This window comes from Tenebrio molitor, chromosome 3 (assembly GCF_963966145.1).
Source record: "Tenebrio molitor chromosome 3, icTenMoli1.1, whole genome shotgun sequence".
Taxonomy (NCBI): domain Eukaryota; kingdom Metazoa; phylum Arthropoda; class Insecta; order Coleoptera; family Tenebrionidae; genus Tenebrio; species Tenebrio molitor.
Window position 1 is genome coordinate 27160738 of NC_091048.1, and position 12717 is coordinate 27173454.

Sequence of the window (12717 nt, forward strand, 5' to 3'; positions counted from 1 at the left end):
GTCGCAGATGGAGGTAAATCAGAGGAAAATACAGGGAGGTCTGGGATATGAGATCCATGGAAGGTACAGGGAGATCCACAGAAGAGATAATGAGATACGGAAAGATCCCGAAAAATATCCACTGATCGTCGCAAATAATCTAGAGCTGGCAGAACAATATCTGGTACAGCTTTGGTGTAAATTCTCGGCCTGTAAGACCCAAGATGCATTTTGACAGAGACCTACCGTAGGTGGATCAAAGGTCATTTATTGAGATTGTATCGACGATGAACTAACTCACTTAAATCCCCTCTGAATCTGGTTTTGAGTTTGACAAAGTTGACAGAACTTTAGTTCCCCAAACAAACATTGTGCAATATCAAGATAAATTTGTTGATGTATATATGTTCTTGCAAAAAAGTGCAACAATGAAACTTGCTTATCCACAGAATCAAGTTTTGCTTACCTAATCCCACTTAATAATACGAATAAAATTTAGTATTGAGCACACACGGTGCGCGGTAAAAATTTGGATTAACGGAAATATTTTCTTTGTCTTGAGCTTTTCGAAAAAAATATTTTGTGATCATTTTAATTTTTCTGCCTTTTCTCTTTCACCAACAAACTTTTTTTGAGGGATTGCCATAAATGGCGGCGACGTCATAGCCCGGAAACGGATAGGAACAGAAAAATGGAAATCACGGGAAAATGCTTCTTTTGCAAAAATTAAATTGGCCTGTCCGGGTTCATTTCGGAAAGCTCGACGGAAAAAAAATTTCACTGTTGCAAAATTTCGGTGCTCACTCTCTTTACTATGAATTGGCGTTTTTTATGGCAGTCTATACCTGATAAGATTTTAAAGCAATTCTGTTACGTTAGGTTTCACAGGACCGTTTGGTCGAAAATGGTTCGTTTGCGCGATTTACGTACTTTTGTGAAGTAAATCCTCTTAAAAGTGACAGAAATACAAGCGGACTCGAGGATATATCGGCGCCATGCTTGATGATGTCATCAGGGGAAAACGCAGGTGGCGTGCAAACACGCGTGTAAAAATTGTTGTAAGACGCCCCTTTAACGATCTCGAAAGAGAAAATTAAGGTACATCAGTTTTGCCAGAAGAATATTGCGAGAGAAGGTGCGGATCGAGAAGGAAAAGATAAATAAATGTGATTCGTGCAAGCGTTGGAGAAAAATGCAAAGATCAGATAAAGAGGAAGGCGCGGCTCACCTCCAGCAGTGAAGTTGAGGGGACTGGGTCCCTTCCTATACGACTCATCTCCCGAGCTGTTGGCCTCCGGCGTGATCGCAGGTTTAGAAAGCGGCGTCAGCCTGCTGTTCCTGCACAGCTGATCGAGCAGCGCCTTGTTCGACAGGTTTTCCACGGGTACGTTCTTATCCTCCTTGGGGGACTTGTCGGTGGTGGGCACGCCCGACTCCAGACTGGACCGGATGATCCCGTCGAGGAACGAGCCGTTGGACCCCGTCCCGTCCAACAGCGACTCGGCTATCTGCCTGGCGCTCTTCGCCAGAGCGGGGGCATTCGGGGGGGCGGCGGTCTGGGGCCCGATCCCCCTCGACGATTCCTCTTGAAGCTTCTGCATCATCTGCGAGGCGAAGAACTCGGGGTTGGGGGGAATGGGCCGGCTGTACTCGAGCGGGAGGTGGTGGAACCCCGGGTGCGGCCAGAAGGGGAACGGCGGCGGGTTGTAGCCGGCCAGGGGCGCCATGCCCGGCTCGAAAATCGGGAGTTTCATGCCGTTGGGGGACGTCGCCGTCGGCGGGAACTTCTGCGGGGGTTTCATCATCGGTTTGAGCTTCTCCTGGGCGCGGATGTCGTTCTGCTTCAAACTGGCGATCTTCTCGTCGACGGGGTTGGGCTTGGGGTCCCTCTTCCGGGGCCGCATCAAGTGTCTCTCTTTCACTTTGTACTCGAGGGTCGAATGGGGGACGCCGTAGTAGCTCCCCGCCCGGTGGACCGACATCTCGCCCCTCTGCACGGCCCGCACGGCCTCGACCAGGCTGTCCCTGTCGTAGTTGCGGTACTTGCCGCGCTTGGGTCTGGTGCCCTTGCCGCCGGAATTGGGGGTGGGGTTCTGCTGGGGCTTGGGGGGCGGCTGGTAGGGCCGGGTCAGGTCTTGGGTCTTGATCACGGAGATGCCGCCGCTCAACGGCGGCGTGAAGCCGCCCCGCTTAAAATCCATCTCCATCATCGGAGGCCTTCGCGGCTCCAGGTTCTGCTGGAATTTCTGGCTGATACTTTGAGCGATGACATCCTTGACGTCCTTTATCGTCATGCCCTTGCCGGGGAGGATCGGGGGCGAGCCCGACTCGCTGGTGACCGGGGGCGAGACCATGCTCCCCGTTTCCGCGGTGTTCCTGAATAGATCACATCCGTTCTTGCTAGACGTCGGTTTAAAGGACGGAATTTTTAGTATCACATTCGAAGGCGACTCCTCCGCTTCCATGTCCGACTCAGATTTGGGTTGTCTGGTTATTACAGAATTCGACGGGCTCGGTCTCGTCACGTTATCACCGTTGGATTTCGTCTGGTCGTCCGTCATCATCTGCTTGAGGAATTCCGGCACCACGCTCTTCAGCACCGAGTTCTCCATCGGTTTCTGGTTGGCCAGGAGGTTCTGGGAGGCGAGCAACAAGTTCTGGATGTAGGGTCCCACCTCGCTGTGCTCCAGTCCGGCCCACGCCTCCTGTCCCTCCTTGTTCTTCTGGAGCAGCGCCTTCACCGCCTCCGGAGGGATCTCCATCTGTGAGAATCTCAAGATATCACAAAGCGGCGCCTGGAGCGCCTTCTCCACCTCCTTCTCCTCCTCGGCCCCCGACAGCTCCTTGTCGTCCTCCATCGCCTCCTCTTCGTCGAGTTTCAGGGGCGTCGCGCTGTTCAAGTGCGACTCTCGCTCCCTCTCTAAGGCAAGTTTGTAGACTTTGTTCCGCAGCGTCGATCTCGGTATGCCGTAGATCACGGCCGCCCTCCTGGTGCCCAGCTTTCCCGACTGGATGTCTCTCAACGCCGCCTGGAGTTCGTCTTCGGTGTACGTCCTCCTGCCGGCTACAGCGGACATCCTAGGTTTCGCTCTAAAATCAGAACTGAAATTATAGCTTGGTGAGGTGTTGTCCGAAAGTCAACCGTTTTTGGGATGCTACAATACCGACCGACCATGTCGCAACAACGCTCAAATTACAGATTGGTCAAGTGATGCTTGTGCGAAATTGTCGGTTACAAATTAATGTCAATGCATTTCTCACAGAGGCAAAAATCGTTATGTGGGACAAGGGCAACGGTGCATTATCTCCTAGCTAGACGCAATCGTGCAACTGCGCCGCGATTAATTGGAATTTCGACACGTGGACAAGTTTGATGGAAGCGGTGCAGGAAGGACACCTTCGCGGAAACCACAAAAATTCAAACAAACAAAATCTTGAAACTGTCTTCCGATCATCAGAAATTACAAAAATTTTGCAAACAGGTCGCAGCAACAATCTCTCGATTGGTGTTTACCACGCAGCAGTTAACGCGTATTTTTAGAACTTCTGTTGTCATTCATTTTATTACTCATCCGTTGTGAATTTGTTGACAACAATTTTTCCCTAAACTGCATTTAAAAAAATGGAGAATCACATTTTCGCACCTGGAACTGCGACGTTCTCCATTCGCAACGTTTCAGTTCGAAAGTGCATGAACAATCGTCGAGGATTAACTCGATTATCGACTAATTAATAACTTTTTACGGAGCCGCTCTGAATTGGTGAAACGCAGTAAAAGGCAGATCGGTCTGACGTTTCACTTCCTCCTGAATTCCGCAGCGTGTGACGACGTCGCCCACCGAGTCTGATCCCAACCCGCCAGGTGGAAATCTGATCGCCCCCCATCACTCAGATTTGGTGAATACACACTTTCGGCGATAATAAACCATTGTCAAGGTTACAACGACAAAAATACTCGAGTTGTTTACGAAAAGAATTTGACGTGATAGCGCGAGATTAAAAAAATATGTTTTTGGGACAAACAAACAAATTCGTCGAGATAAGGTGCGACAAAAAATTAAAAATCATTGTGTACTAACCTATCCCATTGAGAATCATATTGCGTCTCGAAAAAAATCGTGAAAGATCAATTTTTTTCGTGGTCGTAATCTCGGCGTAATCTAGACGATGAGGACGGAGTTCGAGCACTGGCACGACGCGTCGGTGGGATGTAAAAAGTGCATCGAAAATTATTTTCGCAACTGCCTTTTGCAAACATAGACGGTAAACACAGTACTACAGATATAAAAAACAAATAGACCATATGCAACGAGCAGAGTGATTGACCCCGCGATAGCAAAGACTAAATAATCAGTCTAGCAATCGTCATTTTTTACGGCAAATAGAGCGAAGGAAGATTAATGCGGGCCGCCATTGTTGGCGTCAGAAATCGACTTATTGGGATTTTTCGAGGCGATCGTGCAGGGGGGTGAAGCGCCCGAGGTGCGAATTTTCCCACGAGGTAAAAGTGATGCGCCCGTAATGGTTGCAGCGATGACAAAAAGGGAAAAAAACGCCGCATAAATTAATTCCCATATCTGCAGAAGAGGGACAAAGTGCTCTCGCGAGTGAACTATTGTTTAAAATTAGATATTTTCTTCGACTACAAAAAACATTCAGTTAAATGAACTCGTCGTCGCTTTAATCTGAAAGGGGTCAATAACAAATACGAATGAAAAACATTGTTAAAATGGTTAAAATGCAGCGACGTCCCCCGCGCGCCACGCAGCGAAACAAATACGTTTATCGGTCACAAACTTCCACTATCTTTATGCAATTGTATTTTTCACTCTCGTCGAATTCGTTTTATTGGTCGGTGACGTTTTTTGTCGTCGCGCGACCGTAAACTCCGGTTGGTGAAAAATTTGCCGGAGAGACGTCGGGGTCATTATCATCGTCTAGACCTAATCTAATTTTTACGAAACTGTGTGTCAACACTTTGTTTGTTGGCAGCCTTGGAGTGGGCAAAGTGGGGCAGACAGTTTCAGTTTTCAGTTGTTTTTCACTCCTGGGTGCAATTTCGTTTGCAACGGGGGAAAGAAAATAAATAAATTGGAACGAGCGTCGTTGCAATAATTGTTCAAAAACTGTCCCACCACTCGACGCGGTGGGAATGCAGATTTGCAGTGTTTACTGTTCGTATGCAACGTGCACTTGCACAAATGCAACTACATATTTTTATTACGATATTTATTATTGTACGGATTTTTTTGGGTTTAACAGATGTTATGTAATTGTTTCCAATTAGTTTTTCATTTACATTTTTTTTTTATTTATTCAATCACACTTCTTGGGAAAACCGTCAACACATAATCGCATAATCAAAGATATGTATTCCCGGAAAAACAACTCAAAATTTGGACAAAAATCCCACCGCCAGGAAAAACCGTCGAAATTTTTAAGCGTTGTTTATTTATTAATTGTGCAATGCTTGAAGTTGTGTTCTTCAAAATTATACATCGGGTGTCTAAATAAGAATCTGGTCAAGAGTGCTCTGTCTGTCACAAGTTGTGTTTATTTCCCGCATGTTGCAGCTTATGAAACCTTCTGACTCTTATTGTTGTCAAATTTATTTAACCTCAATTTGTTATAAAGTGTCTTTGTTTTTCATTTTCTGTCCTAGTTTTTATTAAAGATGTTTTTTTTCAATACCAGCTGACATCTAATGTTACAAAACTGAACTGAACAAAAGACATTTATGACAAATTATTATTTTCGCAACGAGACAGTCGTAACAATGGTTTGCCACTTGGATAAGTGTAACATATTATGCCGGACATGCGTCCGTAAAATTTCTCAAAGCACTCTTGACCAGATTTGTATGTAGACATACGGGACGGAACTAATAAATAATAATAGTAAGGAGTCTGTCTGCAAATAGAACGGCGTAGGGAAATAAATTTAAAAAATACTTAATACAAACACGAGTAAATTGAAGTACAGAAAATTTTCAAAAGTACTATACATTCATTTTGAATGTTTTGGTTTTTTTTTGGGAAGTTTCGCAAAACACGTGTTTATTTTCAGAGAAAGAAACGATAAGAGTTGTCAATGATTTGCAAAAAACGAAAAAATTTTCCTGTTTATCCGTTTTTCGGTCCGGATTTCAGCAACCGCAGCGCGTAATAATTTATGGGTCATTCGTCGGCTTCGAATTTCGCACAGGAAATATTACGAAGCAATGTTATCACTAATACCAAATAAAGACGATAAGAATTTTTGTGTATCCATGAACCGTCTGGCCGGGGCTATCAAAAAATGCCGAGCCACAATCTCCACAGAGCGGCACGTAAACTTGCCCCACCAGACTGACCATCTCAGGTTTCAGTATCAAAGTGAGCTTGGGATTTTCGACGTACATATTACGAGTTACGACATTCGCATAAGCGTCTTCTGCCAACTGTGAAATGTGATGCTAAGCTTAAAATTCTTCTGATGCGTCCTACTTTTTGACTTATTTTTGGTACATTTTGGAAAACGGTACTCGTTTTGATTCATTAAAAAAAAAATGCACTCAATTTTTGATGAGGTCCATACGTAACACTCGATTCGTAGATTGCACGAGTGCATGCACCTAAGTTAGCAACAAGATAATAATTATGATAATTCTAAAATAAACATCCGAAATGTTAAATGTCACAGCGATGAGCAATCGAAATTAATTTCGCCCACAGCGTTACCGGAAATTTGCAAAATTGTGGTCAAATTTACAAGTGAACATCAAAAATTCACGTGAAGTTTCTGAAAACCGCTGTAAATTCGGTGATCTCATCGAAAAATTTTGACTGTCAATGCGGGGAAATACTCGTTTTTCGACTACAGGTGTTGGCGATTCGCGGAACTAAAATCAACGAAAAATCCAAAATTGCGCGCTTTTTTTCCCGTTTCTCTGAGTCAGAAAATTTTGCGTTTTTTTGTTTCATCATAATCTATAAAAATTGTTTGAAAATGTTGTATTTGGCGCTCTTCGCCGACGTAAATGTATGATGCAAAGGAACTCACTTGAAAATGTGCTTGGTGTCCAGCGTCGGCAGCCTCACACTGTTGATGGGCATCCCGTCCGAGCTGTTGCTCGCCCCCTTGCTGAGATCCAGCGGCTGCTCGCCGGAGCCGACCTTGTCCTGGTGCTCCAGCCGCTCCGCCTGCGAGGACCTCGCCAGGTTGGCCAGGTACCAGTTATGCGAGAGGATGCTGGGGGCGTAGAAAGGCAGGTGCGGTGCCGTCATCCCGGGCGAGTTGCCCCCGGAGAAGGCCGCCGCCAGCGCCGCCATCGACGTGACGCTCTCGATCGTCGTCATGTTGGCCGGCGCCACCGGGTGGACGTTCCGGTGGCGGTGGTGGTGGTGGTTGTTGTTGAGCAAGCTCCCCGTCGCCGACGGTGTGAGCGATGGCGGTACCTCGTTGTCACTGTGGCTGTCCGACGAATCCGAGTCCGAATGGCGGGGACTCTGCGGGAAAACCTCCCTCAAAAAGGGTACTACTACCAGACACAACAGTCGTTATCGCGACATTTCAGCCGTCTGGAACGGACCGATAATCTTTATTGTTTTTCGGAATCGTTTCGCGCCGATAGCGAATTCTCTCGCCGGTCTTGTGGACTTTTTGCGACACTCTGTACAAAATACCTGATGCGAGATAGAGCCACGAACGTGCATAAATTAGAAGGGGGAAGTGGCAACTGCTCGAAAAATTTTTAAACCACACCGTCTTATCGCGCCGCCGTTTTACCATTGGTTAGTCACCTGGGAAAACAACAAATGAAAAACAATTGAGAAACGCGATATCTATCGCATATTTGTGCGACCAATAATACTGTCTGACAATTTTGATTTGAGCTCTTCTTGACGTCACGTCGAGATAATCCCCTTGTACAAAAATTTTTGAGTTCGCAGTCTTTTTTTTTTCGAAAAAAATCCGCGGTCCTGCCGAGGACGCCTTTTTTCAGAATGATAACAAAAACCCAAATCAAATCCGACGGTTCAGTTGACAGGAGCGTTTAATTTGTTTGCGGGAAGTGTGTAATTATTGCTTTACTGTTGATAATTAACGTTAATATCTTTTGAACCACTGAAAACAAACGATAAAAAGTTTCTTGCCTGAAATTTGTAGAAAATATGCAAATGTAGAGAGAAAGTTGGCTAAAATAACTACTCATTGGAAACATTCTCGATTTGTTAAATTTGTTCCTTAAATAGGTTTTTTCCTCTTTGTCACGCTCATTTTTGTTCTCTCCTTGTCTCTCTCGGCACATCTAGGATTTTTTCGGTGCAGTCGCGCCACCTATATTTTTCACAAACAAAATGGCGTCGATGCATCTGCAATTATTTTGCCTTGTTCGAATCCTCCATCGACAAGAAAGCGAATTAATTCGATTCCGAGTGCACTTGCGGCAAGGATTCGTCCTTCCCCCGCGTCCACAAAACCGATAAAAAACGGAGCGTTTCCCCCCGCGACGCGATTTAAAACACTTTAATTACAGAATTTATAAAAATCTATCAGTTTACATTGGATAGTTTACAAATAATTGCCGTCTAATGACTGTCGAAGATGCCCTTGGCCAGGATTTTTTTGCGCAGTTGTTGACGTGCAAAGACAATTAAAAAAAATTGTTTCGACGCGAAATTACTGAAATCGGTTCGCGTTGAGACATCTGTGCCAGGTTGAGCAACCATCAAGTTTACTAGATCAAATATTGGAATTCGATCGTGAAGCCGCGTCCACACGTTTGACGTAGCTACGTGTGCGTGCGGTATTCGTATTTTTTCGCTCGTTTCTCAAAGCCGAACCGATAATTTCTTACGAAATCGATCATTATCGATTCTGCACTAATTAGCCGCTGGAACGAAGCAGACCTTGTGGTGTCCACCTTTGCTCTAAATTGTGAGTTAATCGAGGGCCGAGTACGGTCCTGGAATGGCCGTATCGATCTAAGGTGCATCCGGAAGCGAAAACTTTGTTTTAATTGCAGGACGTCTAGGTTATGAATTGTATATTTTTTGTGGCGTTCAGCCAGAAAATCCACTTTGTGGACTCGCTTCTGATACGATTAGGCGCATCATGGGTGGCTGGGGCGGCAGGAATTCACCGGTGCAGGAATTCGCGCTCGGCCGTTCAATTCCTGCCCCAACCTGCATCGGACGCGCCGAAAACTTTTCTCCGCGAATTGCTCTACGAATGTATGCGTTTCGTGTGTGGCGGGAGCACCTTCAGCCTTACCAGAACCCCGTGTGCGGTGTGTTCACTATCCAGCTTGCCGTCCACGCAGAAGTAGCACTTCGTCTGCGGCGTCCAGTCCTTGAGCCTGTCCTCGACTTCTTGCGTCCTCTTTTCGTTTTCTTTTTCCTTGCGTTCCGTCGCGGCGTCGCCGCCGTCGTCGTCGTTTTTCGGCGTCGATGATGAGGTATACGTGGTGGCGGTGTTGTCTTTCTGATGAATATGATGATGGTGGTGGTTTTGTACGGCGGGATCCGGCGTCTCCTCCTTGTAGTGATGGTGATCGTCTAGGTTCGTTCGCGGCGTCGTCTTCACGTTGTTGTTTAACGGTTGCAAATAACTCCTCGACATGGACTCTTGGTACAGTTTCCATTTCCTCCGACCCATCAACTCTTCAGCGATTCGTTCCAACCCTGCACACGCACATGTATTACATACTGCGATCGAACGGAAGCGCATTTTTTTTTGTGTTCGTTTTAACAGCGGCCTTGAAATGGTCGGAATTCGTCGGGTGGCGGCGTCGAATTCGCCGCCGACGTTGTGGTTTCTGCCTCTTCGTCGGAAACGACAAATTTTCGCTTAGGCGGCGTTTCGCGAAGCGCGCAACAATTAATAAACAACAATTTTACTAATTCATTTAAAAAAAAACATGTAAAATCGAATTACATATTAGAAATGGTTTTTGTTTTTCTTCAATTGCATATTTTAATTTAATTTAATTTTCGAAACGTACACGAATTAATTTTCACAACAAATTCAGTTATTACTTATTATTGTTGTTGTTGTTATTTTTACGGCGGAGATCGTGACGGTTTTAGAAATTTTGCCGAAAGCCTCGCGATTTTTTCGAAGCCTCGCCTGCTTTCACTGAAAACTTTCCTTGAAATTCGCCATTTTTAATGATGGCGACGGCCGGTAGGAGCAGGGGCGCAGCCCGACAATCCCATTCCAGTGGCGTTCGTTACCCTAATTAAATAATTATGCAAATGTCGTTATGTAAAGCGATACATCGTCACATGATATACGTGCTCGTGTCTAATAAACATTTTCCTGTACGGTTCGGGGTCAGTCTTTGTAAACCGAAATCGTTACGAATTAAGGACATTCATGTCGGTTTCTACAGTTTCTTTCCGAAAGTTCAACAAACCTATCGGTTATCCCACCGGCTCGATCCGCGAATATCTCACCGGCGGTAATACAACAACGGATTTCGCGTGTGGGTTAGGTTTATTACGTGTTTCGTTAAGGCGTCGAGGACATAACAAATCATGTTTCGCAAGTCGTGATGTAGATGGCGGGCGAGCGACGATTTTTTCCGAGATGGGATTGGGCAACGCGAATGTCCGCATTTTTGTGCGAACGAATGTACACAAATCGAGTTGTCGCAAAAATTACGGAGTCTTCCTGCCGTGTTGCCGATGTTGCCATGTCGACAGGTTTTAGTTCGCCATGAAAACTGAGATTGCCATCTAACGAGATTGCTAAATTACACGTTGAATAGCATTGATTTTGCAACAAAAAACTTCATTATATGCATTTATTTAATTCAATTTTTCGCTGTTGGTTTTTATTGCAGTGACGTTCGGCTTTGTTATTCCTCTATATCTAGGTTTTTTTTTCTTTACAAACACTTCGAGGTCAGTGTTTATTTTCTAGTCGGTTTTATTTTCGACTTTTCGATAAGGCTTTGGAGGAGATTATTAAAAAATTTGCTAAATTATAGTACAGTTAGCGGCATTAAAAGATAATTATGTGTGAACCATTGAATCAACTCTCCAACTGTGCATAGTTCTAATTAATTTCAATTGTTTCGGAATTGATGGTATTATCATGAGATTTCTTGCAATTTCATAATAATTATGCACCATAATCATATCGTAAACTTCAATTCTTTCCTAAAGGAACAATTTTTTTAAGCCCGAATGCAGATGGTCACTTACTTTTGCTTTAGATATTTATGCTTTTCGAGCAAAATTTTTTCGCAAACGAACCAAGTAATTTCTTTATGATGATTTCCGTGAAACAACAATAAAGAAATTAAGTAAACAAGGTATATCTATTACAATCAGTTTGTTATTTTTTTTAAGTTTGAGAAAAGTCAAAATTACAAAATTTCTCCACCACCTGACCAGACTTCTTATTAATAAATAATAAATATATTCCTCTTCGAATATATTATTATCTATTATAACAATAACAGTAACTTTATTAAACAAAAAACGAGGTTATTGAAAATTCTGTTTCTAAATTAAGTTTCTTACACTTTCGTAATATGTAATTACGAAATCATAGTGTGTTTGGAATACATTTTTCTCTAAATGAATTTATTTATTTATGTTAACGTAGCTAGATGATAAGTACTGTTATTTTATCGAAGTGGCTACTGAAAAGTGTTTTTTTAGCAAGACTTTTTTTTATAAGGATGTCATAATTCCTTAAAATTGGTTTTCACTAAATGACTCGAACATGAAATTATCTGAGAAAGTACAGCGTACCTAATACCTAATTATTATCTTTTCCTAGAATATGTTTTCTTTAATCTTTTCAACAAAAATACAAAATAAATAAAAAGTATATACAGGGTGTCTCAAAATTCGCGAATTCCAAATTCAGAGCGTTGTAGGGGATCACTTCAGTAGTCGAAATATGGAAATTAAAAAAAAAAATCGGGACTCCCCCCACAAAGGTACATTGGTCTGAAGGTGCACTCTTTGAAGTGCGTTTTCTTCAAATACAGGCTGAAAAGTTCAGTGTTTATTGTTAGTTATGGTGTAGATGATTGTGGAAAATAATAACGTAAAACAATTTTTTGAAGAATAGCTTTATTTTGGAGTAAAAAAATTTCAAATTTCAAAAATGGAACGGCAACGAAGCGAGAATAGTATTTTGTCACTGTGTGGATGTGAAGGCTGCTATGCATTGAACAAAATTAAAGTGCTTATATCTTCTTCAGAAAAAGCGGTTTTTTTTTCCTAAGTATTTTTCGAGCTCCACTGAGTCCTTCCCTACCATGCTCTGAAATCGGAATTTACGAATTTTGAGACACCCTGTATATGTATATACGCATGCATGTATATTGTATTATTTTTTTTCTAAATGATAAATGAAAAGTACATACTCTAGTGTAGTTAGATATTAGACCTATAGTTGGTCCGTAATAATTCAGCTAAAAGTCGGATAGCAATTATTTTCAAATGTACCTTAAATTTTTTGAAATTTGACAATTATTTTCTTTAGTACTAAAAGTTTTATTGCACTAAACAAAAAATTAATTTCTTGAAATGTCGTAAGAATTACATACATACTATAATTTTCTAAATAAAGAAATTACTTACCCAGATTTAGTTAGGTGGTATTATTTTACGCAACCAGCCACTGAAAATTTTGAAAATTTGTTAAAATGTACAAAACAACAATTTTTTGAACAATGGTTATACTTTGCAACATTTTTAGTTCAACTAGAAGCGGTGGCATCTAATTATTCCT

The 12717-nt window shown here is 43.0% G+C and overlaps 1 protein-coding gene across 12 annotated transcripts in view; it reads right to left on the reverse strand.

Moving 5' to 3' along the window:
* Eip93F (Ecdysone-induced protein 93F) overlaps positions 1–12717 on the reverse strand; it is a 43992-nt gene that overhangs the window by 6457 nt on the left and 24818 nt on the right. For 8 of the 12 annotated variants that reach the window (XR_011157438.1, XR_011157437.1, XM_069040659.1 and 5 more), the window contains 3 exons: positions 9235–9644; positions 7021–7466; positions 1208–3081 (listed from right to left, as the gene is read on the reverse strand). Coding sequence is in view for 10 of the 12 variants with exons in the window: in XM_069040659.1 (XP_068896760.1) it covers positions 1208–3081; positions 7021–7466; positions 9235–9644 (2730 nt within the window). In the remaining 2 variants the exon portion in view is untranslated. Of the gene's footprint in view, positions 1–1207; positions 3082–7020; positions 7467–9234; positions 9645–12566; positions 12607–12717 lie in introns of all 12 variants that reach the window. The other 4 variants (XM_069040664.1, XM_069040665.1, XM_069040662.1 and 1 more) reach the window with 3 other exon arrangements.